The 27,305-nt window shown below is 52.3% G+C and overlaps 1 protein-coding gene across 4 annotated transcripts in view; it reads left to right on the top strand.

Moving 5' to 3' along the window:
• The first annotated feature begins 974 nt into the window (after window positions 1-974).
• Window positions 975-27,305, top strand: part of MARK2 (microtubule affinity regulating kinase 2) — a 62,902-nt gene continuing 36,571 nt past the window's right edge. Inside the window, exon 1 of one of the 4 annotated variants that reach the window (XM_004596740.3) lies at window positions 975-1,664. In XM_004596740.3, coding sequence (XP_004596797.2) covers window positions 1,611-1,664 — 54 coding nt within the window. In that variant the 5' untranslated portion in view covers window positions 975-1,610. The remainder of the gene's footprint in view (window positions 1,665-27,305) is intronic. The other 3 variants (XM_058662874.1, XM_004596741.3, XM_004596738.3) reach the window with 3 other exon arrangements.

Genomic DNA, 27,305 nt, shown 5'->3' with positions numbered 1-27,305 from the left:
GCTCAGTATGGCCATTGTGGCCACTTGAGGAGTGAACCATCGGATGGAAGATCTTCCTCTGTCTTTTTAGTTGTTATCTGACTTTCCAAAGAAAATAAATACATCTTTAAAAATAAAGAAAGAACATGAAACTCAAAGATGTTCTTTGGAATGCCAATTCCAACGGAATGAATGCCTTCTGTGTAGGGAGGGGAGCATGTTCAGGTTGGCACAGCTGGGTGACAGAGCCTCCAAAGTTTCCTGTAACCGCGTGTGGGAGATGCTGGCCTTGGCAAAGCCCCTCAGACCATTCTAGACAGATGCATGGAAGCCCGGGGGTCCACGGTGGGCAGTGGGCAGTAGGTAAATAGGTAATAGGTGGCCGTCCCTACGGGTGACAGATGTTGATAAGATGTAGGCTGGATGACAACCAGAAGGTGGATTTTTTTAAGATTTATATTTGAAAGGCAGATTTACAGAGAGAGGATCTTCCATTTGCTGGTTCATTGCCCAAATGGCTGCAGCAGAGCTGAGCTGATCCTAAGGCAGCAGTGGGAACAAGCAGGACTAGAACTGGCGCCTATGTGGGATGCCGTCCTTTGCAGGCATTTGCTATTTGACCCATCGTGCCCATAGAGGTGTGAGCAGACACGAAGTAGGAAGCTGCCGCACAGCTGAGGGATGCCAACCGCAAAGACAGCCACCAGTCTCGCTTCCTAGTTAGTCAAATAAAAACACGCGCAGGGATCCACGCGTCTGGTTCACTGTTTGAAAATACCCGAAAACTGCCGAAAAGAAACGAAGACCCGGGCTCTGGGAACCCCGGGGGAGCAACGAGGGGGCGCTCGGCAGGCCTCGGGTGTTGCCGGAAATGGCCGATGGCCTCCCTCGGCCGCTCCGCGGGACGGGGGCGTGGTCGGCTCACCACGCGGAGCCTCTTCGGGTGTTTCCGGAAACTGCCGAAAGCCAGTTTGATGTGGGCGGAGAAAAGCCGGTGGGCGTGGCTTCGGCGGGGCGCTCTAGAGGGCCCGGAGTTCCTTCGTAGATTTCCGTAAACAGAGCCGAAGCTCGGCCTTCGGACTCGCTGAGTTGCGCGCGCGTCTCCGGGGATTACCTTCTTCGGCTGTTTCCGGAATTCACCCGTAGTCCCCGACCGGGAGAAGGCACGACCCCCTCCCGTTTCTAAGCGCTTCGGATATTTCCGGCTGCTGCCGGCGGAAAGAGCCGAGGGCCGGCGGTGGTGGCGGCCATGTTGGGAGCAGCAGGTCCGGCGGCGGCTGCCTGTGTGCCGGGCGCGGAGCAGTGCCGCTGAGGGCAGGGGAGGAGCGAGGCAGGCGGCCGGCTGCGGCGGCAGAGAGTAGGCGGAGCGGCGCAGCCCGGCCGAAACGCGGCACAGCCCAGCCGGGGGTCGGGGGGGTGCGGTCCTGAGCCGCTCGGAGCCGGCGCGGCCTAGCCCGAGCGGCGCATCCCCGGGCTGGCGTGAACGGCTGCCCGGGCCTCCCCGCACCCCCGGCCGGGGCCCATGCGGCGGGCGCTCCTGCTGTGAGAAGCCCCGCCCGGCCGGGCTCCGCGCCTTCCCTTTCCTCCCTTACTCCAAGCTTCTCGGTTCCCTCCCCTGAGATACCGGCGCCATGTCCAGCGCCCGGACCCCCCTACCCACGCTGAACGAGAGGGACACGGAGCAGGTAAGGGGCCCCGAGGGCTCCCCGAATTCTCTGGCTGGGCCCCTGCACCTTGCGGAGTCTCCTCCCTCCTCTGCTCTTCTCGTGCCCCAGCTGCCATCCCGCAGGCGTCGGCTGCCCTGTCATCCGGGTCCGGCCCCGCACATCCCCCTTGCGAGTCCTGACCCGGGACCCACCTTGAACTGCACACTTGTCTCTTTGCCAACCGCCCGCCCCTCGCCGCCTCCTGCGCTCTTCCGTGTTAACCTCCTCAGCTTCCCCTGTCTTCCCCCCCTTTTTTCCCCTCTCAGGGGCCTTTTCTGGTCTTCTTCCACCCACGCTCCAAACAGCCGCGCTCCTGCTCCGCCAGCAGCACCCCGCGCTTTGCCATACAGCTTGCCGTGCACCCCTAACCCGCATCGCTCCCGCTCCGGTTCTCCTGGTGTCCGGTCGTGACCCGCAGGGTCCGCTGGCAGGTGCCCAGCGCCGCCCCCACCCCGCTGCTTCCTCCCTCGGGAGCGCAGCCCACCAGCTCCACCCTCGTCACCTTTCCAAAGCGTTCGCCTCCTCTTGGCTCCCATCACTTTCCCTGCTTTTCTCCGGGAGCGCCCTGGCCTTTGTCGCTTCCGTGTTTCCCAGCTGTCATGCGCGCCGGGTGCCCACAGGTTGCCTGGGGCTTCCAGCCCTCGCTGCCTTCCGAATGCTGGGGAGCCCCTTGTTCTCTGTCCCGGGGTTCGGCTGGCCGGGCCCTTGGCTTCCCTCTGTGTTGTCCCGCGGGGCTACAGCCGCCTCCGCCCCGGCCCCTGCGGTCGGTCACGGGGACCTCACTCTGTCCGCTCTGCCCTGCGAACAGAACCTGTTGCTCGGTCCTCTCCGGAGCTACCTCTGCTCTGCTCTGCTTCCCACGTCCTGCGCCCTGCCTGCTGCCACGCTGTCGCTTTGCTCGTGTCTTCATCCTCAAATGTGTCCCTCTGCGGGGATGGCTGTTCTCCCCCCTCCCCGTTAAGTGTCTTCTCCACAGTCTCCCCACCCCCCACGCGGCGCTGCGGTCGCTTCCCTACCCTTCGCTCCTGTGAGTCCCATCAAGTCCAGGACCCGGCAGTCACTGCTAGGGGCTGTCACCCCGGCCTAGTTTTGGGGGCCGGTGTCACTTGGGAGGCAAGAGGCGTCGGCTTTCAGCCCTGCCTTGTCCCAAGCTGCTTCAGGGTCCCTTGCTGATTGCCCTGTGGAGTCCGTGGTGCACCTTTCTTGGTGGAGATTGCTAGCCAGGCTGGAAGCGCTACCCTCCGGCCCCGGCTCCGGGGCTTGGCCTTCTCCTGTCTGTGTTCCCCTCCTGGTTGCTTCCCTCTCCAGGCCCTGGGGGAGAGCTGTGGTTACACAGCATGCATGTCTCCTTTCTTTACCTTCCACTCTGACAAAACACTACCTCATTTCCTTTGGTTAGCGTTTTGTTGTTTTGGTATTTTATCGCCCTGTGCTCTCGGTCACTTGAACAGTTAGGAACTCATGAGGCGTCGTGGACGGAATTCTCCGTACTGGTTGGCCCTTTTATTATTTATGGATTGTTTGTTTCTGGGGTGCACTGGGTGTGGAGAAGGAAGGGTGGGGAGCGTCTTCATTCCTGGGCCTGACAGCTGGCTCCGCATGGGCCGCCAGTCCCCGGGCCGGGGGCGTTGGGGCTGGGGCCCGCTGTCTCTTGGCCTCGCTGGCCAGCTGTTTCTGCTTTCTGGGAGCTGCTTTCACTGACCCCTTGAGGTGGCTCCTCCTGTCCTTTTCTCTCACAACTGAGCAGGCTGAGCAGGTGGAGCCTGCCTAACTGGAGAACTCTCCGTGCCTCGACGGGGAGCTGGCACCCTCAGGCGTCTGCGGGGCTGAGCAGCGCCGTGGGACCTCCTGTGTCCAGGCCACAGTGATTTCTGTCTGACAGGGTGATGTGGAGTTGCACTTCTGTGGGGTTTACCAAACGTGGAGGTGCTGCTGGCACGTGTTGACTTCCCCCAGCACTCTGCTCGGCAAGGCTGAGGGCTTGGGGCTGGGACACGGGCCCTGCCCTTGGGCAGAGCTGCGGCTGTGTGCTGGTGTCGTGCTCTGAAGTTTGAATTACGCCTGGTTTTACATCCTCTAGGCTTCGGTTTCCCTAAGCCACTTCCGGGTAGTTCTCAGGTTAAAGCGCGAACTCTGGAAAATCTGGGGTGACTGTTCCAAGCAAATATCTGTGCTCCTTAAAAACAAGCTGCTCTGCGAGTCACAAGGCCAGGGCTGTCGGGAAACGGTGGCTTCCTTAGAGCAGGTCGTGTCAGCAGTCAGCAGGTAGTAGAGACCTCTCAGTCCTCGGCCTTAGAATGGGAGGCAGGGGCGCAGGGTGGGCTGAGTCCCTCCCCCCACAGCTCCTCAGTCACCTTTTTCAGAGTTAAATTATTTAAACTGGTTTTGCCAGAAAATAGGTAAACAAACCCCAGTGGTTGTCTCCAATCTCTTTTCTTGCTCTTGCTCTCAAGCTTTTTTTTTTTTTAAATGTGGCTGATGAGAAGCTGTTTCCAGAAGCGCTTTGATCACATCTGACACACAACCACACTCACTTACCCTGTGCTGAAGCGCAAGAATCGGTCTTCATCCTAACAGTGAAAGTAGGAGATAAAACAAAGACAAGCCCTGTCTGAGATATTCATGACACCTGGTTCAAGTTGCACTTTTTCATAACAGCCTTCTGCATGTCCCAGAGAGGGGTTCTGACCTGGGCCTGCTACTTCTGTGGAGTCTTAGTCTGTGAGCAGAGCTTTCTGTTCCATTCTTTTCCAGTCTTTGGTCACCGGCCTGGAGGCTTGGCAAAGTTGAGAGCAGTCAGCAGGGTGCCTGCTTGTCCTGCGGCCAGCAGCAGCAGTCACCATGACAAGGGTGGAGACGGTCCAGCTTCCAGAGTTCACCTGCTGCTGGCTGGTGAGGGCCTGGATGGCTTGCGGGCAGCTTTACCTCTGGGTTTCGGCAGCCAGGCGAGGGCTCTGGAGAGGATCCTGGGATTGCCCACAGGGGGCGCTTTTCCAGGGAGTAAATGGCAGAAGGAGCTTGGGCGCCGCTTGCCAAGGGAGCAAGCCCAAGTTCAGGGTCCTGTGCCCAGGCACAGTCCTTTGACCCTGCTGTGGGTTCTGGCCCCTTGCGGCTCGCTCATGCTGCATGGTTGACAATAGGTGTCTTCCCGGGACGTTGGCCGAGTTAGCGTTTTACTTTCACTCTGAGCTGGGCAGCACTGGGTGCTGGCTCTGACTCTGACCTCTGACCCCAGCTGGGGCTCAGGGTCTGGGATGTGGTAGATGTCAGACCACCAAGCGAAGCCTCCTGTCCTGTGAGGCTCTTGAGGTCGGGGAGGGAGTGACAGTAGAGCAGGAGCTGGAGGAGTCCCCGGACTTCATGGAGTGCCGGCCTGGCCTTTGGGCCTGCACCGGCAGCTGGAGCTGGTAAATCATAAAAGGCCCTGTGCACTTTGGGAAGGACAGACACAGGCAGTGGTTCCTGAGGCGTGGTGTGTTTCGGATGACAGTCCAGTGTGACCGCAGCTTGGACCAAGGTCCACTGACGTGCGTGTCTTACTGTGAGGGAGGACGGGGAAGGTGTCTGCCCCGGAGGCTTGTTGGTTAGCCGTCCTCAGAGTCAGAGTTTTTAGAATAGATTGTGTCCCCTTGGCCAGAACCAGCCAGTTCTTGGCGGGCATTGGCCAGGCTAATCAAGACCCTGAACTCCTTTCTACTGAGCACTTAGCCACCTGGCTGGCGTTTCTCTTCTCCCTGGAGCTCCCAGGACATGCTTACATATGTATTATGTCGAAGTGAATGAATATTTTATGTTTAGAATGCAGTCAAGCCCAGACTTTGTGGCCCATTATCGATGAGTGGGGTGGGGGCTGGGCACCACCTTTGGCCCCCTGATAGCATCTGGGCTTAGTGACCTCCCCTGGCAGCACTTTGAGGCCCATTAACGGACTGGGAGGCAGTAGCCGCAGCATACCAAGAGGGCCAAGAGATGGTGATTACCCTGCAGCCCCAGGGCCCACCGTCCCTCTCCCTCCATGGCCTGGGCCTCTGTGCTGTGGGGGGGTGCTGCTGGGTCAGCCACTTTCCCACCCAAGACAAAGATGGAGGGCGCAGTGGAGAGGGCGAGTGGGGCTCCAGGCCTGGCCCTCCCTTAAGGGCAGCATGGCAGACCAGACAGGTGACTGAGTTACCTTGTTAGGATGAGAGTGCAGTACCTGCACTCCTTGCAGTCTTGCACGTGAGGCTCTTCCAGGCTTCAGCAGAAGTAACCCTTTCCTGGCCGGTGGGGAGGAAGCTGCAGGAAAGGCCGGCTCCCCCAGGCTAGTCCTCGAAGCTCTGGCTCTGGGTGCATGCTGTTATCGCAGCACTGCCCACTGCCCTGGGCCTTTTGCTGGGTAGGCACCGGAGAGCTGATTCGCTTTTCATTTTTTTTTTAAAAGATTTATTTATTTTGTTACAAAGTCAGATATACAGAGAGGAGGAGAGACAGAGAGGAAGATCTCCCGACCGATGATTCACTCCCCAAGTGAGCCGCAACGGCTGGTGCTGCGCCGATCCGAAGCCAGGAACCTGGAACCTCTTCCAGGTCTCCCACGCGGGTGCAGGGTCCCAACGCATTGGGCCATCCTCGACTGCTTTCCCAGGCCACAAGCAGGGAGCTGGATGGGAAGTGGTGCTGCCGGGACTAGAACCGGCGCCCATATGGGATCCCGGGGCTTTCAAGGCGAGGACTTTAGCCACTAGGCCACGCCGCCGGGCCCTCGCTTTTCATTTTTAAAATATCTACTTATTTGCTTGAAGGGCAGAGTTTTAGAGAAGGACAGCTCTTCCATCCACTGGTTCACTCCTAAAATGATCGCAGTAGTTGGGGCTGGGCCAGGCAGGAGAGAGGAGCCTGGAACTTGGGCCTTGAGCGCAGACACTTGGGCCTTCTGCTTTCCCATGTGCGTTAACAGGGAGCTGGATTGGACGGGGCCTCAGCTGGCACCCAGCACCTCAGGCAGCGGCTTGATGCACTGTGTTGCAGTGCCGGCGTCCGACAGCTGAGCTGGAAGAGGGGCTGGCAGGGAGAGGAGGCTTCCTGGTTGCTTTTCCTGGAGTCTGAGGAGGAGTCGCCTCCACCCCTTTAGCCGTCTGGCTTTGTCAGGGGTTTGAAGTTTCTCAGTCTCCTTGGGGAGTTCTCTCCAGCTCTGTCTGTCTGGGTCGGCGTTTCTTTTTCTACTTTCAGCTATTCTTTACATTTCTCACCAGAAAATGGCCAAAAGGACGAAAAGAAAGGTATTTCCTTCTATGTGCCAGATTGTTAATTTTTGGCTCTTAATGCCATGTGATCCAGCTTTGTTTGGTAGAAGGGAGAGCGAGGTGACACTGGCACTGGTGGCGACCCCAGGGAAAGGTGGGGATGGGGTGGGCTGGGAGAGAGAGAAAAAGGAGGGGTGTGGTTAGGGCTTGGCTCTAGGCCACTGCTGGGGCCTTTTCTCTTTAACCTGAGGAAGGCGGAGCACTCAGGAGCTTCTCTGTAGAACCAGTCAGGCTGGTTTGGAGCCTCTGTGGCCTATTTTTCCTCTGCTCTTGGGGAAGTTGGCAGTACCAGGATCGGCCTCCTCCAGGGCCTTGATCCCCCAGGCCTGAGTGCAGGAGCCGCCCATGTATGAACAGCTCTGCCCTCCCCCCCCCCCCCGCCAAGGGAGTGGGTCTCCGTGCTGGGCTTCCTCCACACCCAGGGCCGGCACGCGGGCTGGCATGGCTGCTTTCTGTGCCCTTAGCACAGGTTCTGAGGTGCCTCTCCTTTCCTCTACAACTGGTTAGCAAAAGGCCCTCGGTCCAGCCAGGAAGAAGGGGTTGTTGTGGGGTGGGTCTGGAAGAGAGGCGGGACACCTGGACACCTACTTGTTTTGGCGATGAGAGCCAGGCCTGCACAGCATCCTGGGGACTCTCCATCCAGGGCTGCTGGGGGGACGAGAAGAGAGTCGTCGGTCATTGGTGGCTTGGAGGCACTTGAGCCACAGCCGGGAAAGTGTGGTGGAGGCACCAGTCGCCCAGTGCCAGGGCTTGTTAGAGGGGCAGGGTTGTGTTGCTAGTCTCCCTCTCCTGTCGTGCTGACTCAGCAGTGACCCAGTAGTGCACTTCCTGAGCACGGCTGTGCTGGGGTCTCAGCTTGGGTTCTTAGTAGGCTGTGTGTAGGTGGTCCCCTTCCTTTCTACCTGCTTTATTTATCTGTGTCACAGAGTTTTCACTGAGTGCTTTGTTCTCCAGATGCCTGCAAGGGCTGGGACTGAACCCTGGGTGCACAGTGCAAGTGCCCCCTTGGGTGGGAGGGACACCGCCATTGGGTCGCTGCTGCGGCTGCCCCGGGGTGGCATTAGCGGGCAGCTGGGGTTAGCAGTCGCGCCGGGGGTGGGTGGAAGGCCAGGCGCTGGGATGTAGGATGTCGGCTTCTTTTCTAAAGAGACTCTGCTAGAGTAGATTTACATTTGTGTTCTCATTTTTTAAAATTGATTGTCACTTTATGTCAAAGAAAGAGCTCTTCCTAGTAGTGGTTCACTCCTCAAATGGCCAGGAGCCTGGAGCTGCAGCTCAGTCTGCTGTGAGTGGAAGGGACCTGAGGACGTGGGCGTTCTCTGCTCCCTCCTGGGATGTGTGAAGCAGGGAGCTGGGTCAAAAACAAAGTAGCCAGGCCTGGAACAAGGCACTCCGACAGGATGGGCAGTGTCCCACAGGGTGACTTTAGCCACCATGCTAAATGCCCATCTAAGATTTTTTTTAAGATTTATTTTTGTTTTAAAGGCAGATTTAGAGAGGGATGGAGACAGAGAGAAAGATCTTCCATCCCGCTGATTCACTTCCCAAGTGACTGCAGCAGCTAGAGCTGAGCTGATCCGAAGCCAGGAGCCAGGAGGTCTCCCATGTGGGTGCAGGGTCCCAAGGCTTTGGGTTGTCCTCGGCTGCTTTCCCAGACCACAGGCAGGGAGCTGGAAGAGAAGTGAAGCATCTGAGAGAGGAACTGGTACCCGTACGGGATCCCAGCACGTGCAAGGCAAGGAGAGGACTTCAGCCACTAGGCTATCATGCCCCGGGCCCTTTTGTGACTATTACAGATGTTAATTATGGGACTTCAATTGCAGTGCTGACATCTTGTATGAGTGCCAGTTTGAGTCTCAGCTGCTCCACTTCCAAGCCAACACCCTGCTAACATACCTGGAAAAGCAGTGGGGGATGGCCCAAGTACTTCGGTGCCTGTTAACACCCATGGAAGACCCAATAGAGTTCCAGGGTTTTTTACTTCAGCCTGGTCCAGGCCTGGTTGGCAGCCACTGTGGGAGAGAACCAGTAGAAGAAAGATTATCTTCTCTGTATCTTCCTCAGTGTCTCTGCCTTTCCAAAAAAATACACATTTTTTTAAAGATTTGTTTATTTTTTATTGGAAAGTCAGATTTACTGAAAGAGAAAGATCTTCCATCTGCTGGTTCACTCTCCAAGTGGCTGCAACAGCTGGAGCTGAGCCGATCTGAAATCAGGAACCAGGAGGTTCTTCCTTCGTGTCTCCCACACGGGTGCAGGGTCCCAAGGCATTGGGCCGTCCTCGACTGCTTTCAAGGCCCTACTAATGCCTCTTTAAAAACTTGTATATGGGCCCGGTGGCGTGGCCTAGGAGCTAAAGTCCTCGCCTTGAAAGCCCCGGGATCCCATATGGGCACCGGTTCTAATCCCGGCAGCTCCACTTCCCATCCAGCTCCCTGCTTGTGGCCTGGGAAAGCAGTCGAGGACGGCCCAATGCCTTGGGACCCTGCACCCGTGTGTGAGACCCGGAAGAGGTTCCAGGTTCCCGGCTTCGGATCGGCACAGCACCGGCCATTGCGGCTCACTTGGGGAGTGAATCATCGGTCGGGAGATCTTCCTCTCTGTCTCTCCTCCTCTGTGTATATCTGGCTGTAATAAAATGAGTAAATCTTTAAAAAAAAATGAGGCATTAGTAACTAAAGCCCTTAGAATATTGCCTGGCACAATAACATGATGATTGTTCGATTGAGCAACTTGGTGAGCTTTCTTTGGGCACCTCGCAGTGGACGGGTGTATGGTGTGGTGGGAAACCCCTGCAATTGGCTGAAGGAATCGTGTTCTGTCTGCCCTAGGATAGTCATTGGAATCCCACAGGTGTTGATTTCTAATATTTGCTCACTTTAGTGATGCTGGTTTTGTTTTGTTTTGTTTAACCAATCAGCTGTCTGGACGAAAATAATACGTTGGTGAGTTCTCTGTACTTTCCAAAATTCTTGTCTATTCTGATCTATTTGAAAAGCAGGGAGAGAGACCTATGTCCCATCTGCTTGTTCTCTGCTCAAAAGCCCGTAACAGCTTGGACTCAGCCCCGCTGAAACCAGGAGTTTGGAACCCCTCCTGGGGCCCCCGTTGGAGCATCATCTAACACCTGGATCTGAAGTGGAGTGGGGAGCACTCAGACCAGCATGCTCAAGTGAGACGCTGGCGCTGCAGGTGGCAGATTAGCGTGCTGTGCTGCAGCACCCGGCCGCAGGCTGCCCACATTACTACGCTGGGAGCTCTGGGATTGCTTTCTGCAGGCCATTTGGGGAGCCTGAATGCTTTCTAAGTTGCTTGGTTGGTTTTTGGCACACTGCAGCTGTGGCCCAGGAGGAAGGTGACAGTCTTGCCTCAGACTTCTGTTCCGCTTCCTTTTGCCCCCCTGCTGACTTGTCTCACTTCCTTCTTCTTCCTTAGGCGTCTCTGACCTCCCTTCCTTCGGAGCGTGTTGGTGCTCCTGGCGGCACAGGTTTCTCTCCTTTGGCATGCCGGGAGCTCCTCCTGTTGCCTCCCAGAGCCGCTGCGGCCGCCTTGCCCTGCCTTCTCTCTGCTTGTAGGACATATGTGCTATTGACATCTCCCAGGGTCAACCTGATTGGCAGGGCCCGGCTTGGCAACCCCACAGCTGGTTAGGACCAGCTGCCCCGTTTTCCTGGTGGCAGCTCTGACCTGTCTTGGGACACATCTGAGGAGACGCTTGCTCCTCTGCGAAGTGCAGTATCTTATTTTATTTAAACTTTTTTTATTACAAAGTCAGATATACAGAGAGGACAGGAGATAGAGAGGAAGATCTTCCATCTGATGATTCACTCCCCAAGTGGCCACAACGGCCGATGCTGTGCTGATCTGAAGCCAGGAGCCAGGAACTTCCTCCAGGTCTCACACGTGGGTGCAGGGTACCAAGGCTTTGGGTCGTCCTTGACTGCTTTCCCAGACCACAAGCAGGGAGCTGGATGGGAAGTGGAGCTGCCGGGATTAGAACCGGTGCCCATATGGGATCCTGGTGCTTTCAAGGCAAGGACTTTAGCCGCTAGGCCACGCCGCCGGGCCCAAAGTGCAGTATTGAACTTGGTTCTGAGTGTACGTATCAGGGAACCCTGGAATCACTGAGAGATTTTCAGGTGGTGCACGAAGTCATAGTTATTAAAAACAGCATTTGCCTTTTTCGCTCTTGTTCTCTCAGCCTAGTGTATAGGGTATTTTCCAGCGGCTGTGTGATAATATTCCTCTTTAGGCCAGTGAGATGTGTGATTCTGTGTTGTGTTGTCTAGAATTTTTTACTCTTGTTTGAAAGGCAGAATTGGAGGAGACACAAAGAGAGAGGTCTTCCATCACCCCCAGATGGTCACATTTCCTGGCCTGGATCAGGCCGAAACCAGGAGCCATGTGTTTCGTCTGGGCTTTCCCAGGCAGATTAGCAGGGAACTAGATTGGAAATGGAGCACCCGGGACAGAGCCTTTACCCATACGGGATGCCAGCGTTGCAGGCTGCAGCTTAGTGTGCCACACCACAGCACTTGCCCCTGGAAACTTTTCTTTTCTTAGATTTATTTTTATTTTCATTGGAAAGTCAGAAATACAGAGATGAAGATCTTCCATTGCTGATTCTCCAAGTGGCTGTGAAAGTTGGAGTTGCATCAATCCGATGCCAGGAGCCCAGAGCCTCTTTTGAGTCTCCCTCGTGGGTGCAGGGTCCCAAGGCTTTGGGCCGTCCTTGGCTGCTTTCCCAGGCCACAAGCAGGGAGCTGGATGGGAAGTGGAGCCACCAGGGTTTGAAACAGCGCCCATATGGGATGCCTGCATGTGCAGGATGAGGACTTTAGCCACTAGGCTAACACGCTGTGCTGGAATTTCCCAGCCCCTGGAAATTTTAAGTCAGTCTTTTAAGGTGGGAATAGGGAAGTTTGCAGTGATGGGCAGTTACTACTTCCAACTCTCTTAGTTGCTAAGTTTTTCTTGGTAAGATCATTGTTGTTGAATAAAACATTGTTTTGAGGGAGCAGGCACAGTGACTTAGCATGCTAAACCTTGACCTGTAGTGCTAGAATCCCCTATGGGATTCCTTGGCTCTGCACCCAAGTGGGAGACCTTGCTTTAGCTGGATCTAGCTCTGGCTTTGGCAACCATTTGGGGGAATGAGCCAGTGGATGGAAGAGTCTGTCTCTCCCTCTCTGTGATTGTGCCTTTCAAATAAAAATGAATAAATAAGTACATTTAAAAATTATTTTAAAATCCCAGCATTTTTTTTAGCATTGAGAAAATTCAACAAGTTAATTACAATTATAAAAACACTTGATAAGGGAAATCCTAGCACCTATGGAATTATATTGTAAAATTAAAAATAGAAGAAAAAAAGGCTATAAGGCTTTCCAAGTTTTTTTTTTTTTAAGATTGATTTGTTTTTATTGCAAAGTCATATACACAGAGAGGAGGAGAGACAGAGAGGAAGATCTTTTATCCGCTGGTTTACTCCCCAAACGTCCACAATGGCCAGAGCTGAGCTGATCTGAAGGCAGGAGCCAGGAACTTCCTTCATGTCTCCCACATGGGTGCAGAGTCGCAAGGCCTTGGGCCATCCTCGACTGCTTTCCCAGGCCACAAGCAGGGAGCTGGATGGGAAGTGGAGCTGTCGGGGTAAGAACCGGCGCCCATATGGGATCCCGGGGCGCATTCAAGGCGAGGACCTTAGCCATTACGCTTTTGTGCTGGGCCCCCATATCAGGATTTGTAAATGGAGGCTCTGGTGATGGGTTGAAAAGCAAGCCTTGTCCTCTCCCTGTTTCAAGCTGACACTCCATACTTAAATACAAGAGCAATATTACAACTTCTCTTCTGTTTTAAGACAAAATAGAAGTAACTGCTAAGTAATCTGTAAAAATTTTAAGAACTAGAAGGCAGGCCCAGAAAGGTGGCCCAGCAGCTAAAGTCCTTGCCTTGAACGCACCGGGATCCCATGTGGTCGCCAGTTCTAATCCTGGCAGCTCCACTTCCCATCCAGCTCCCTGCTTGTGGCCTGGGAAAGCAGTTGAGGACGGCCCAATGCATTGGGACACTGCACCCGCGTGGGAGACCCGGAAAGAAGTTTCTGGCTCCTGGCTTCGGATCAGCGCAGCACCGGCCACTGGGCTCACTTGGGGAGTGAATCATCGATGGAAGAGCTTCCTCTCTATATCACCTCCTCTCTGTACATCTGCCTTTCCAATAAAATAAATAAATCTTAAAAAACAAATCCTGATATGGACACATGAGCAGAACTCCTCGGGAGCAGTGGACAGGACTGCATTTAACACATGACGGAAGGAAAGATGGACAGTCATAATGCACCCTGTCTCAACTCTGCGGACATTAATAGCACACCTTCTTGTGTCTCATTCAAGAGTCTGTTTCCATGTAACATTTTGGGGCTTTGAAGTACAACCACTCAGAGTTTTTTTTTTTTTTTTTTTTTTTTTTAATAATTGTTTTAAGTGCATGCACTGGGAGCTGTTTGAAAGCCACATGTGCTCCGGCGTTTCACCCAGGAAGCTGAGTCTCTGGAGCCTCCGCCAGGCGAGTCTGCCGCATTGCTGTGGCCGGAGGCTGCCCCATACCCGTGAGATGGCGGCCTTCATGAGTGCCGACTGGCTGGAAGCTGGCATCGTGCAGGACCGTGCCCCTGCACATACATGCTCCTGGGGTTCGGCAAGCTGAAGGTGCCCCTGCAAGCATGAAGACCAAGTTACTCTCTTGTTTACAGAAGTTGCGCTTTACACAAATGAGCAGATCTACAGACGGGGCTGGACTTGCCGGGTCAGCACCAACGACTGTGAGAATTCTTTTTCTGAGGATGTTCAGCAACAGGCAGAAGTGGTGATGAAGCTTCAGAATCTCCTGGCTTGTCCTGGAACAGCTTCATTTCCGCTTGCACTGCTGGTGCCCCAGGCTCTGCTGGGCGGGGCCGCAGCCATCCCGCCCGGAACCAGCCTGCCACTGGACAAAATTAAAGGCATCTGTACTCTGGAATGTCCTGGACCAAAGACTTCAGGTCACTAATCTGCGTTCCATCTTGATCCTTAGTAAAATCCTCTGCCCCGAGTACTGAGCTGCGGAGCTCCCATGAGGCTCGGCTGTGTGTCTCGCGTGTGCTGGTTGTTGCAGCAGGTGTGTTGGGCCCTGAACCTGTTCTAGGGAGCACCCAGTGCATAAGCTGAAGTTACACACCTGGAGGCCTTTTCTAGAGGAGGAGAGACAGAAGAAGATCTTCCGTCCAATGATTCACTCCCCAAGTGAGCGCAACGGACGGTGCTGTGCCGATCCAGAGCCAGGAGCCAGGAACTTCCTCCAGGTCTCCTACATGGGTGCAGTGCGTTCAAGGCGAGGACTTTAGCCACCAAAACTCAAGTTTTCAAGCAAAAAATTTAAATTTTAATAAAAGCCAAGATCTGTTAAAGGAGACCAGCATAGAGAATGTGGCTTTTTAATGTTGGTTGAAATGTCAGTATTTGGAATTCTACATAATTTAGAGAAGAAACATTTTCCAGCTTGCCAGTAGGTAAAAGAACCATTCACCACGCAAGATGACAATGGGTTTTGATATAAAACCTGTACAAAAGATTCATTAAGATGGCAGATTCTACATTGCAACTAGCCTGGAATATGGGCCACTTTGTGAGTTTTAGCCTAGTGCCAAAGAAGATCCTCAGTACTTAAAAGTCTCCTCAGTCTGTTTTCCACCTATACATCAGGGAGACGTGAGATTTCCTTCTCTTATTCCAACCAAAGCAATATACTGTAATACAGTGAGTGCGGAAGTCGGCTGTCTCCACCAAGGCAGATAGTAAGGCGATCTGGAAGAGGTAAAACAACGCAGCTTTTGTCCTGAAATTTCATTTTGTTTTGGAAAATACTGCTGGTTTTTTTTTTTTTTTTTCTGTTTTCTTCATGAAGATAGATCTTTGTGTAAACATGTAATGGTTTTATTATTTTGGATGAATTAGTAAAATGTAAGTGGTTGGTTTTAATTTCTGCTAAGGTAGCTGTGGACTGCTGTAACCCCCATGGAGACACCAGCTTCGCAGTTCTGAGTAATTGGTTAATTATATAAAGGGTGAGAAAGCCACTGTTGCGCGACATCGGTCACTTCCTTGCTGTGAGGACATTGGGCATCGCGCTCCAGCTGTTTTGATTGGTCTGATGTGGTGCTGTTGGCCGTGAGTGCCCTCTGTGTGCTGTTTTACCACAGCTTACTCCTGGCTGGCTGGGACAGTGCGTGCCTGACCAGCCTATCTGCATCCCTTCCCTCCACTAAGCCACTGCGATATTTCACTTCATTCTAATTTAATTTGAAAGGCAAAAATCTCCCATCTGCTGGCAAACAGTGTGAGTGCGAAGGCTGAGCCTGAAGAAGCCACCAATAGTCAAGGTCTCCCACTTGATCGTGGCCTCTTGCCTCCCAGGATGCACCCTAGTAGGAAGCTGGCAGTGGAAGTGGCGCGCTGGAACTGGTACTTAGGTTTGTAGGATGAATGCAGCTTGATGCCTGCTTCTGTGTTTTCACTTCTTGTAAGATCAGTTAATCAGAGCTTAGCACGGTAGCCTTGCGGCTAAAAGTCCTCCCCTTGCATCTGCCAGGATCCCACATGGGCGCCGGTTCTAATCCCAGCAACCCCACTTTCCATCTAACTCCCTGCTTGTGGCCTGGGAAAGCAGTCGAAGATGGCCCAAAGCCTTGGAACCCTGCACCCGTGTGGGAGATGCAGAAGAAGCTCTTGGCTCCTGGCTTCGGATTGCTTCAAGTCTGGCTGTTGTGGTTACTTGGAGAGTGAGTCAGTGGATGTATATCTGTTTATCTGCCTTTCCAATAAAAATAAATGAATCTGAAAAAAAAAGGATCAGTTCAGCAGGTAGACTTCTTATATAAGTTTATGTTCTTAGGTAGTACGTGTATTTTTGAAAAAGATTTATCTATTTTTATTGGAAAGACAGATATACAGCAAGGAGAGACAGAGAGGAAAGTCTTAGGTCGGCTGATTGACTCCCCAAGCTGCTGCAGTGGCCGGACCTGAGCCGATCTGAAGCCAGAAGCCATCGCAGGCGCAGGGTCCCAAGGCTTTGGGCTGTCCTTGACTGCTTTCCCAGGCCACAAGCAGGTCCAATGATATGGACCATCCTTCACTGCTTTTTCAGACCATAAGCTGGGAGCTGGATCGGAAGTGGAGCAGCTGGGACACTAACCTGCGCCCATAGGGGATGCTGATACTTTCAGGTCACTTGCAGGTGGAGGGTGAGCTTGTTGAGCCGTGACACTGACCCAGCTCCCGTAGGCCCATCCCCGGCAGGTGTCAGGTCTCTGGTCTGCAGACTGTTCCTCAGTTAGTGTTCTGAGATTCTCTCCTGACCTTGGCCTTCAGTTCATTGTGTTGTTGCTGTGAAGTATATGTAGCAAATTTTACTATTTTAGTCATCTTTAGCTGTACAGTTGCAGTGGCACAAAATTTATTTGCAATGGTTTGTAATCTTCTCTATTGCCAGAACTTTTTCATTATCCCAAATAAAACATCCCAGTTGTTTTCCTGCTTGGGAGGTTTGCTTAAACAACAGCTTCCTGCTTACGAACTCCAAGATCCTGGTAACTTCTGTTCAGTTTTTTTTTTTTCTACGAATCTGTGTGTGGTTTTTTTTTTGGGGGGGATTTATATTGGAAAGGCAGATATACAGAGAGGAGGTGATATAGAGAGGAAGATCTTCCATTCAATGATTCACTCCCCAAGTGAGCGCAACGGCCGGTGCTGTGCCGATCCAGAGTCAGGAGCCAGGAACTTCTTTCCAGGTCTCACACACGGGTGCAGGGCCCCAAGGCTCTGGCCCATCCTCAACTGCTTTCCCAGGCCACAGGCAGGGAGCTGGATGGGATGGGAAGTGGAGCTGCCGGGATTAGAACCGGTGCCCATATGGGATCCCGGGGCTTTCAAGGCGAGGACTTTAGCCACTAGGCCACCATGCCGGCCCAAATCTGTGTGTTCTGAATACATCATATGATTTTTAAGTTCAGTTCCATTACTTGTATTTTACTGTGTGGACATGAATTAAATCAGTGTTTTGAAAGAAGTTATTTTTTTTTATGAAACTGTCAGTCGTAGCACAGCTATGTAGCAAAGCTGCTGCTTTGGGTTCCCACATCGCATGTTCAAGCACTAGTTTGAGCTGGCTGCTCTAACTCATACCCAGTTTCCCACTATTTCAGAAGGCAGAGGATCAAATCCTTGGGTCCTCTCCACTCCACACAGGATGGAGTTCCTGCCAGACTTCTGGCTTTGCACCGGCTCCGCCCCCAGGAGCTGTAGGCTTTGGAGGAGTGAACCGACAGGTGGAAGATCTCTGTCACTCTGTCATTCTTTCTTTCAAATAAATTAAAAGAAAAAAAATTTTTTTTAATCAATAGCTTAGGGCAGGCATTGTGGCATAGCAGATAAAACCATTGCGTGGAATGCTAGCATTGCATATGGGGTGTTTGTGTCCTGGCTGCTCTACTTCCAATCGAGCCTTCTGCTAATGGCCTGGGTGAGCCAGCAGAAGGTGGCATAAGCACTTGTACCTCCAGCCCTGTGGAGGACATGAATGAAGCTTCTGCCTCTACCCTTTACCTGGCTCAGCTCTGGCACTGCCGCCATCTGCATGGAAGATCTCTCTCTTCATCTCACTTCATCTCTCCTCTCCTCTTCCTCTCCCCTCCCTGTGTCTCTAACTCTTTCAGATAAAAAAAAAATCTTTAATGATAAATTTTTGGTAAGAAAATAACCCATTTGTGTGTGTGTGTATGTGTGTGTGTGTGTGTATATATATATATATTTTACAGATTTACTTATTTCAGAGGCAAATTTATAGAGAGGGAAGGTATAGAGATCTTCATCTCTGGTTCACTCCCCAGGTGGGCACAATGGCCAGAACTGAGCTGATGTGAAGCCAGGAGCCTGGAGCTGCTTCTGGGTCTTCCATGTGGGTTCATGGACTGAGCCTTTCTCTTCTGATTTCCAGGGTCATAAACAGGGAGCTGGATGGGACATGGACCATGTGGGATGCTGGTGCTTGCAGGTGAAGGATTAGCCAGTTGAACTATCGTGCTGACAACAAACTTTTTTTTTTTTTAATTCTTAAAATTTATTGCAATAGCATGGTTAGAGATCTACCCACTGGTTCACTCCCCCAAATGACTACAACAGTTAGCCCTGGGGCAGACTGAAGTTAAAAGCCAGGAGCTTCTTTTGAGTCTCCTACCTGAGTGCAGGGCTCCAAGCATTTGAGCCATCTTCCACTGCTGTCTCAGACACATTATTAGGGAGTCCAGCCTGAAGCACAGTAACCAGGAATCAAACTAGCATCTGTATGGGATGCCAGTGTTTTTTGCAGGTTGATGCTTTACCCACTATGCCACAATGCTAACCCCAATAAAATAGTTTTTAAGAACAAAATTGTAGTACATACATCATTTTTAGGTTACCATTTAATTCTTACTCTTTCTCTTCCAATGTTTACGCACTCTGACTTTGAAAACTGTGTCGTAGTGCCACAGGTGGCCACCTTGGGCCTTCTCTAATAATCACCTAGGCCACCTTTCAGCTGCTCTCAGTTTTTATTTGCGAAGCAGAGTTGCAGAGGGAGGAAGATCTGTTTGCTGGTTCACTCTGCAAATGCTTGTTGCAGCCAGGGCTGAGCCAGGCTGTCGGCAGGAGTCAGGGGCCGTGTGAATGGTCGAAACCCAAGTCCTTGAGCCATCCCCTGCCTCCTCAGGTGTCTCTTGGCAGAAAACTGGATCAGAAGGGAGGCCTTCACTTGGCCACGGGCATCTGATACACACACACATATATATAAAGATTTAATTTTTTATTATTTTTAAAGATTTATTTATTTTTATTGTAAAGTCAGATATACAGAGAGGAGAGTCAGAGAGGATGATCTTCCGTCTGATTGTTCACTCCCCAAGTGGCCACAATGGCCAGAGCCAAGCTGTTACGAAGCCAGGAGCCAAGAGCTTCTTCCAGGTCTCCCACATGGGTGCAGGGTCCCAAAGCTTTGGGCCATCTTTGACTGCTTTCCCAGGCCACAAGCAGGGAGCTAGATGGGAAGTGGGGTGGCTAGGATTAGAACCGTCACTCGTATGGGATCCCAGGGCGTTCAAGGCGAGGTCTTTACCACTACACTATGGTGCCGGGCCCCAAGATTTATTTATTTTTATTGGAAAGTCAGATATACAGAGAGGAGGAGAGACAGAGAAGATCTTCTGTCTGTTGATTCACTCCCCAAGCAGCCACAATGGCTGGAAGCTACGCCAATCCAAAGCCAGGAATCTCCAGAGTCTCCCATGCGGGTGCAGGGTCCCAAGGCGTAGGGCCGTCCTCGACTGCTTTCCCAGGCCACAAGCAGGGAGCTGGATGGGAAGCAAGGCCAGCAGTATTAGAACTGGTGCCCATATGGGATCCCGGCGCAGATAGGGTGAGGACTTTGGCTGCCAGGCTACCACGCTGGGCCTAGGCACCTGGTATTTGAGATGGACGTTAAAGTGGTAGCTTCCTATCTGTGCCACAATGTCTATCTGAAGAAAGTCTGCCTAGACTGATAGAACTTGCTCAGAATTCATCTCAGCAGCATCATTAAAAACCAGATGGAAATTTAAAGAAATAGTAAGATTAAAATCGAATAACCCCTTCCCCCAAAAAAATTCCTGACGTGCAGAAGGAAAGTGATGTGGCATGGTAGGGAAAGCCGTCCCATCACTGCCACCCATTTGGGCGTGAGTTTGTGGTCCCGGCTGCTGCACTTGGATCTGATGGCTTAGCAGAAGCAGGAGAAGGTGGCCCAGGTGTTTGGGGCGATGCAGATGGAGCTGTCTGCTCCTGGGCCGGCCTTGCTCTGTGGGGAGCACAGCGGCCTTCCAGGGAGTGTGCCTGCAAACGCAAGATCCTCTTGTCTTGCTCTCTAACTGCGCCTTTCAAATAAATTAAAAACAAAAAACAGAACACTAAGAGTAGGCGCTTAAAGCAGAGCTTGGGACATCTGTATCCTGGTCCAAGTGCCTGGATGCAGGTGCCAGCTCCTTCCTGGTGCTAATGTGTGCACTGGGAGCAGCAGGCGATGGCCCACATAGTTGGGTACCTGCAACCCAGGGCTATCCAGATTGAGCCCCAGGCTTCAGCCTGGCCCAGCCCAGCTATTTTGGGCATTGAGGGGAGTGAACCACTGGTTGAAAGATATCTCCTAAATTTAAAAACAAACAAAAAATTTTAATTTAATCAGATGCTGAACGTTGTTGAATCTCCATACAGACTTACAGGATTATGGCTCCAATTCTCATCACTCAGCAAGCCCCACAATCCTCTGTCCTTACACAAAGGATATTTCCAGATTCACGAGTAGCTTTAAGTTCAGTTCCAGAATTGAACTTGGTGTGCTACTTTGCTGTGCTTTACCACTGGTCTAAATGGACGATGGAGTTTGGCTTTCAAAAATGTATTCACGGGCCTGGTGTGGTAGCCTAGTGGCTAAATCCTTATCTTACATCCATCAGCGCTCTACTTGAGGCCTGAAAGTAGTCGAGGACGGCCCAAAGCCTTGGGACTCTGCACCCATGTGGGAGACCTTGGAAGAGGCTCCTGGCTCCTGGCTCCTGGCTTCAGATGAGCTTGGCTTTGGCCGTTGTGGCCACTTGGGGAGTGAACCTGCGGACAGATCCTTCTCTCTATCTCTTTCTTTCTGTATATCTGCCCTTCTAATAATAATTAAAAAAGAATAAACCTTTTAAAGAATATTCACACAGTTGGTAGTGGTTCCTCTAGGCTGATCCGTTGCAAGTGGCTGAGAGTCTCGGTGTGCGAGGGAACAGTGGCGGGCCAGCGCCCTGCTCCTTCCAGGCTCCAAGTCCATCCTCGGTTGTGGACTCGGCAGCCAGCACTGTTGATGCTTTTCCTGCCGTAGCTCCACACTTAGTTGTTCTTCATTCATTAACTTGGTTACTATTTTCTTGTTTATTTCTTGACACCGGCGTCTGGCTGGGTCCTAGGTGAGAGGGTAACTCCCAGCATGGTGGCTGCAGCTGTTTCTCTGCCCTCTTCCCACTGTCCCATCAAGTCCTTATTCTTATGCTATGTCAGATCCCTGGAAATACGGTCCTTTCCTTGTTTTTGTTGTATTGTGTCATGTCAGCCTAGTGTGGCTCACGCCTCTTCAGCTAGCTGGGATGCCCCTGAAGCAGATCTTTATCAGCTCGTTGCCAACTCGAGATGACAGTGTCCCCCACTGCTGCTGGGAGAGCCAACAGTGCAGGAGGGAACTTCAGACCTGGACCTTGAGTCCCCCTCATTTCCCTCACCACCCCACTTTCTCTTCAGCTACCCTGAAGTTTCTCTGCTATGCCTTTCTCTTTTTTTAGTTAGGATTTTAATGTTTATTACAAAAATGAGGGGGTTGCAGACCCGTATTGGAGGGGGAAATGGATGAGAGTGTCAGGGGTGGGAGAGGGAAGAGGCAGTACGCTGCTCCTTTCCGTCACACTGCGTCAGCACCTGGGAACCGAGATCGTGTGATGTCACCTTGGAGGCCTGGATGTGGGGAAGGATGTTTCCAGGGTGTTACCTGAGTGGTCTTGATTGTTCTGAGAAGTTGACAGCTTTGTTACAGCAGAGGTGAGGAATTCTTAAGATTTATTTATTTTTATTGCAAAGGCAGATTTACAGAGAGGACAGGTGGAAAAATTTTCCGTCCACTGGTTCACTCCCCAAGTGGCCACAATGGCCAGAGCTGAGCCAATCCAAAGCCAGAAACCTCCTCTAGGCCACAAGCAGCAAGTTGGAAGGGAAGTGGAGCCCATGTGGGATCCTGGCATTTGCAAGGTGAGAATGTAGCCACTAGAATTTAGCCATTAGACTAGACTAGTAGTGCTGGGCCTGAGAGGTGAGTAGGTTTGTTTGTTTCTTTTCTTTTCTTTTCTTTTCTTTCTTTTTTTCTTTCTTTTTTCTTTCTTTCTTTCTTTCTTTCTTTCTTTCTTTCTTTCTTTCTTTCTTTCTTTCTTTCTATCTATCTATCTATCTATCTATGTAATTTTATTGTAAAGTCAGATGTATAGAGAGAAGAAAGGAGAGACAGAGGAAGATCTTCCGTCCATTGACTCATCCCCCAAGCGCCATTGCGGCCAAAGCTGCGCCCATCTGAAGCCAGGAGCCAGCAGCTTCTTCCAGGTCTCCCACATGGGTACAGGGTCCCAAGGCTTTGGACTGTCCTTGGCTGCTTTCCCAGGCCACAAGCAGGGAGCTGGATGGGAAGTGGGCAGCCATGATTAGAACTGGTACCCATATGGGATCACGGCGCTTTCAAGGCAAGGACTTTAGCCACTAAGCTACCATGCCAGGCCTGAGGAGTTCTTTTTAAGGCCTGCTGGCTGTCCTTGTGTGTCTCGGTGTGCTCACAGACTTAGGTTCCTGTTGTAGAGCTGGCCTGGCGTATTGTTCAGATTCTGCTTTCCATCTTTTGATGCGGTACTCGAAGTCTTCTGTTGGCTGGAGGAGCTGGCTGTCTTGTCTTTCGTGTGCATCTGGGTGTGCTCTGCATTCTTACACAAGGGTCCTGCAGCGAGTGCTCGGGGTCGCACCACACGTCTGTGTTTTTCATCTGAGGTCAGAGATCAAATGCAGCAGTCTCCAGGAAACCTTCCTTAGAAGGTTCTTAGACCTTGCTCTTGTGTGTGCCAGCTGCTGCAGAGTCTGGCTTGTCTGTACCAGCCAACGTGCATACCAACGGGTGCAGCTGCCTGGTCAGTCACACCCCCAGCCCTGGCTCTCACAGACTGGCAGGTGCTGCAGTCTATCCCAGCCCACCCCCAGGGCTGACTTGTGTGCAAACCAGCATGTGCTGCAGCCTAGTCAGAGCAATCCCGAAGAACCTCCACCTGGCCTGCCCACAGCCTCGGTTTTCACAGTTGCCAGCTGGTGTTGAGGCTTAGCCTGATCTTGCAGTCCCGGTTCTTGTGCTCACAAGTGGGTGCTGTAATCTGCTTGGGGTGATCCCTTTGGACCCCTACTGTGCCCATCCCAGGCTGGTCTGGTTCTTAGACATGGTGACAGGTGCAGCTGTCCAGCACAGCCTGGTTTGCCCTCAGCCTCAGCTCTCATATGCATTAGCAAAGTTGTCCCCAAAGATCCCCTACCTGGTCCAGCCCCACTGAGCCCCAGGGACTCCCCACACCCACCTCCTGTCCCAGTTCCCACACATGCTGGCTGCTGTTCTTGCTGTGCCTTTCAGCCATCCTCTTTTGCTCCTGTTTGCTGGCTCACTACAAGTGCCCACAATGGCCATTCTGGGCCAGGCCAAAACCAGGAGCTGGGAATCCAATTCAGGTCCACTGTGGGGTCTGGGAACACAGCTGCTCAGGGCAGAGTTCGCGCCAGCAGGAAGCTGGAATCAGGAGCCAGTCCATGACGTCAGACACAGGCCTCCCATGTGAAATGACCGTATGTAGGCTGCCGCATCGGAAACTCGTCTCGGCTCACTCTTTGCAGAAGGGTAGATCTGATGATTTCCCCCTCTTCACAGGCTGTGAGATAAAAGCCCAGAATTGCCGAGTCACTTGTTCAAAGCTGTAAACCCACATGGTCCAGTGTGTTCCTTGTTGGCACTGGCTGCCCTCTGGGGAGAGCCCTTCGCTCTTGGCTTCAGTGGTGTCAGTGCATAGCAGACACAGGGTGACTAATCCTATCTGAAAATCAAAAAGTGCTCCATAACCCAAAAACTTTCAGCAGTGGTCTGATGCTTCAAGTAGAAAATTCAGCGGCTAAAGTCCTCGCCTTAAACGCCCCGGGATCCCATATAGGCGCCGGTTCTAATCCCGGCAGCTCCACTTCCCATCCAGCTCCCTGCTTGTGGCCTGGGAAAGCAGTCGAGGACAGCCCAAAGCTTTGGGACACTGCACCCATATGGGAGACCCAGAAGAGGTTCCTGGTTCCTGGCTTCAGACCCGTTGCGGCTCACTTGGGGAGTGATCATCGAACGGAAGATCTTCTCTGTTTCTCCTCCTCTCTGTATATCTGACTTTGTAATAAAAATAAATAAATCTTTAAAAAAAATTCACACCTCATGTGAGTAGGCACACTCAGAATGCAGACACACGAGCATTGTTGTGTAGGAGTGGGGTTTGGGCACCCTGTGTCTGAGTGCCAGGCTCCAAGGCCCAGCTCCTGTTCCCATCTGGCGTCCGACTGCTGATACCCTGCAGGTCAGTAGGTGGTAGCTTAAGGAGGAAGCGTGTTGGACACCCCACCTCTAGTTCCCTGAGTGAGCTCTGCCTCTGTGGGGCAAATGAAATGCCCACCTGTTAGACTTAGAATTGTGCCTGCTTTCCTTTGCCTGCAGTTGTGAAAGTGGCAGGAGTCTTGGTACCTGGTATTTAATGCTCCATGCAAGAGCAGGGGGAAGCTGGGAAACGCTGATCAAATCCTGGCTTCTGAGTAGCTGCTTCATTTCTTTCCATCCTTTGGAATGTCAGGAATCCCTTTAGAAACACCAGACCCTCAGCATCGGGTGGCTTGCGTTTCTACACCTGACGCTCCTGTTCCCATAGCACACGTGGGCTGTTGGAATTCTAGAATCCTTTCTTTGTAAGGAAAAAAAAAGATAAAATAAGCTCTTGCTTGCTTCACTTTTTTTTTGCCCTTATGAAGCCAAGTCAGGTTTTCTGCACCCCTGCCTGTGTCCCACATGCAGGAACATGGAGCACACAGTTGGTGGCGACAGGCTTCTGTGTACATGTGGGACCTGAGGGCAGGCTCAGGTGGTCCTGCTTTGCCCTTTATCCTGCTGCTATTTCCTATTCGCCTTTGGGTCACTGTGTGCTGGAGCTGGGCCGCTTGCTCTTCTGTTTGTCTGATCTTGGTGGTGGTGCATTGGAGGATGGGACGAGAGTGATGGGAGGAGCCTCTGCCCTGGATTGACTCATCACTTACCTCTTGGGCCCTTGCTGCCCTGGCAAAGAGAGGGGTTTGACTATGTGCTTACTGGTGTCCCAAGCTGATTCACTGGTCTGAAGTCACAGTTCTGTGCCATTTTAAAGTGGCTTTAGAAGCATGTCTTTTTTTGTTAGAATGGATAAGCATCAATTATTTGAGCGGCAGTATGCTGGTCTCCTCACAGATGGTGCCCTCGCTCTCCCTTTCTCTTCCAGCAGCCCAGTGCTCTGGGCCGCTGGGCACAGGTGTGCTTCCGTGCTGGGGCCGGCCGCCGTTCCCACGGAGAGCCCGTGGCCGCATCTTCCTGCCTAATGAAAAGGCTTCTGTAACGGGTTGAGTCCATAGGGGCTCTGGCCTTCTGTACTCAAATTCCCAGCGAGGAAACCTGCTGCCTTAATTACTGCTGCATGCTGGCGGAGAGGTGTGGCTGCTAATTGATTCCACGGCAGTCCTTTACCTTGGTGTATAACTGTTGTGCTGCTTTAGTTCTGTTTGCTTTTTCACGTGAACACTGTAGATTTGGGTCACGCGAACAGGTTTTGATGCGGTGAGTGTCTGTGCGGGGATTTCCCTTGACCTGATCTCGTGCATTGGTGCCACCTCTGTCGTCGTTTTCTGGCTTGGTAGTGAACAGGGCTCAGTTCCCAGGGGTCTGCGTCCTGGTGCAGGTGGTAAGCAGGGCTTCTGCCCACCCTGTTCTCACGAGGTTCCCCTTCTATTTGGTAGTGCCAGATCCTTCTATTTGGTTTGGTTTTCATTCCTTCTGTCTTGGATGACTGAACCCTATTCGGAAATATAATTTTAAGAGTGTTTAAAAGCAAATATCCTACCGTCTTAAGACCACAGAAACTGCCAGGGAAATAGCCAACTGGGCGGCTGCCTGGGGGTGGTGTGTTCAAGCCCCTTGTTTCATGACGGCGGCAGGCGCTGCTGCTCAGCCTTCCTTGGGTTTCCCTGGGCAGGAGCGGGTGAGGCTGAGTGCCTGGGCTCACAACGTGGTGCTTGCGTTCTGAAATTCTGCGTGGAAAACCATTAGGACAGAGTCTTGCTGCTAGTCTGCTGCCTGCTACAATAGGACGGTTACTTAGCAAGAAAGCCATCCCCATTCTTCTATATCTACTTTTTGTTTTTCTCTCTAATTCTAGGATTGGATGTGATTTTCTTTAAAGTTTTTATTTGGAAGGCAGAAATGACACAGATCTTGCATCCATTGGCTCACTTTCCAGATGCCTGCAACAGCCAGGGCCTGCGCCAGGCCATAGCCAGCAGCCCAAAACTGTCAGGGTGCTCCGTGGTCTTCCACGTGGACAGCAGGGACTGATGCGTTGCACATCCACACAAAATGCGCAGCCAGCACCTGACCCCAGGCACTCTCATATCTAGGAATCCAGCAGTCTAAGCTGTCCAATGCACCAAATACTCGCCTGGGGAATTGCACTTTCAGAGTATTTGCTCTTCCCTGCTAACTTCCTGAAGAACTGTGGTCACCTGTGGAAAAGGTCTGCCATGAAACCTCTCGTGGGTTAGACCAGCTACCGCCCTGGGTGGGAGGAGATCGAGGGCAGAACCCTAGCGTGGAGATGCAGACGAGCAACAATCCTTCCTAGGGCCCAGTGTGATGGTTCAATTGGCCAATTCTCTCCCTTCAAGCACTGGGGTCCCAGAGGATGTTGGTTCATGTCGCGGGTGCCCCACTTCCCATCCAGGTCCCTGCTTGTGGCCTGGGAAAGAGGTGGAGGATGGCCTAGGGCCTTGGGACCTTGCCACCTCCTTGGATTGGTTCAACTCTGGCCATTGTGCCCATTTGGGGAGTGAAGCGGTGGATGGAAGATTTTTCTCTGTAAATCTGCCTTTCCAATAAAAAATAAATTAAAAAACTAAATAATTTAGATTTTTTTTTTTTTCTAAATGGAGGGGAGCCCTCCATGGCTCTGTTGCCAGGGGCTTTCTCTGACGTCACTTCCATGACTAAGCCACGTGATCGCCTTTCAGCTGAATTGTTGGGCCTGTCCCCTTTCCACATGGCGAGGAAAGATGAGGAGGGGTGGCCGATGCTTCGGTGCTGCTCCGGGAGTGGAGATCCTGGGGGAGGCAGACGGGAGACCTGGAGCTGCCTGATCTGTCTCAGCCTGTTGTGCCAGTGGCATATGGAAGCTGGGGGCGGAGCAGGCTCCTGCCATGGCTTGCTGTGGTCCTTGCTGGCTGGTGTGATTCTGTGTTCTACTGCACTGTTGGTTACTTTGAGGGTTGCGCTGTATTCTCTGCATCATCTGCCCACTACCACCACCAGAGTCTTTGAGTATATTTTATTTTATTAAAGATCTATTTTGAGAGCCCGGCACCATAGCCTAGTG

Source organism: Ochotona princeps, chromosome 4 (assembly GCF_030435755.1).
Source record: "Ochotona princeps isolate mOchPri1 chromosome 4, mOchPri1.hap1, whole genome shotgun sequence".
NCBI classification, from domain to species: domain Eukaryota; kingdom Metazoa; phylum Chordata; class Mammalia; order Lagomorpha; family Ochotonidae; genus Ochotona; species Ochotona princeps.
The sequence above is the reverse complement of the archived record's forward strand: the minus strand, read 5'-3'. Positions and strand labels throughout refer to the sequence as shown.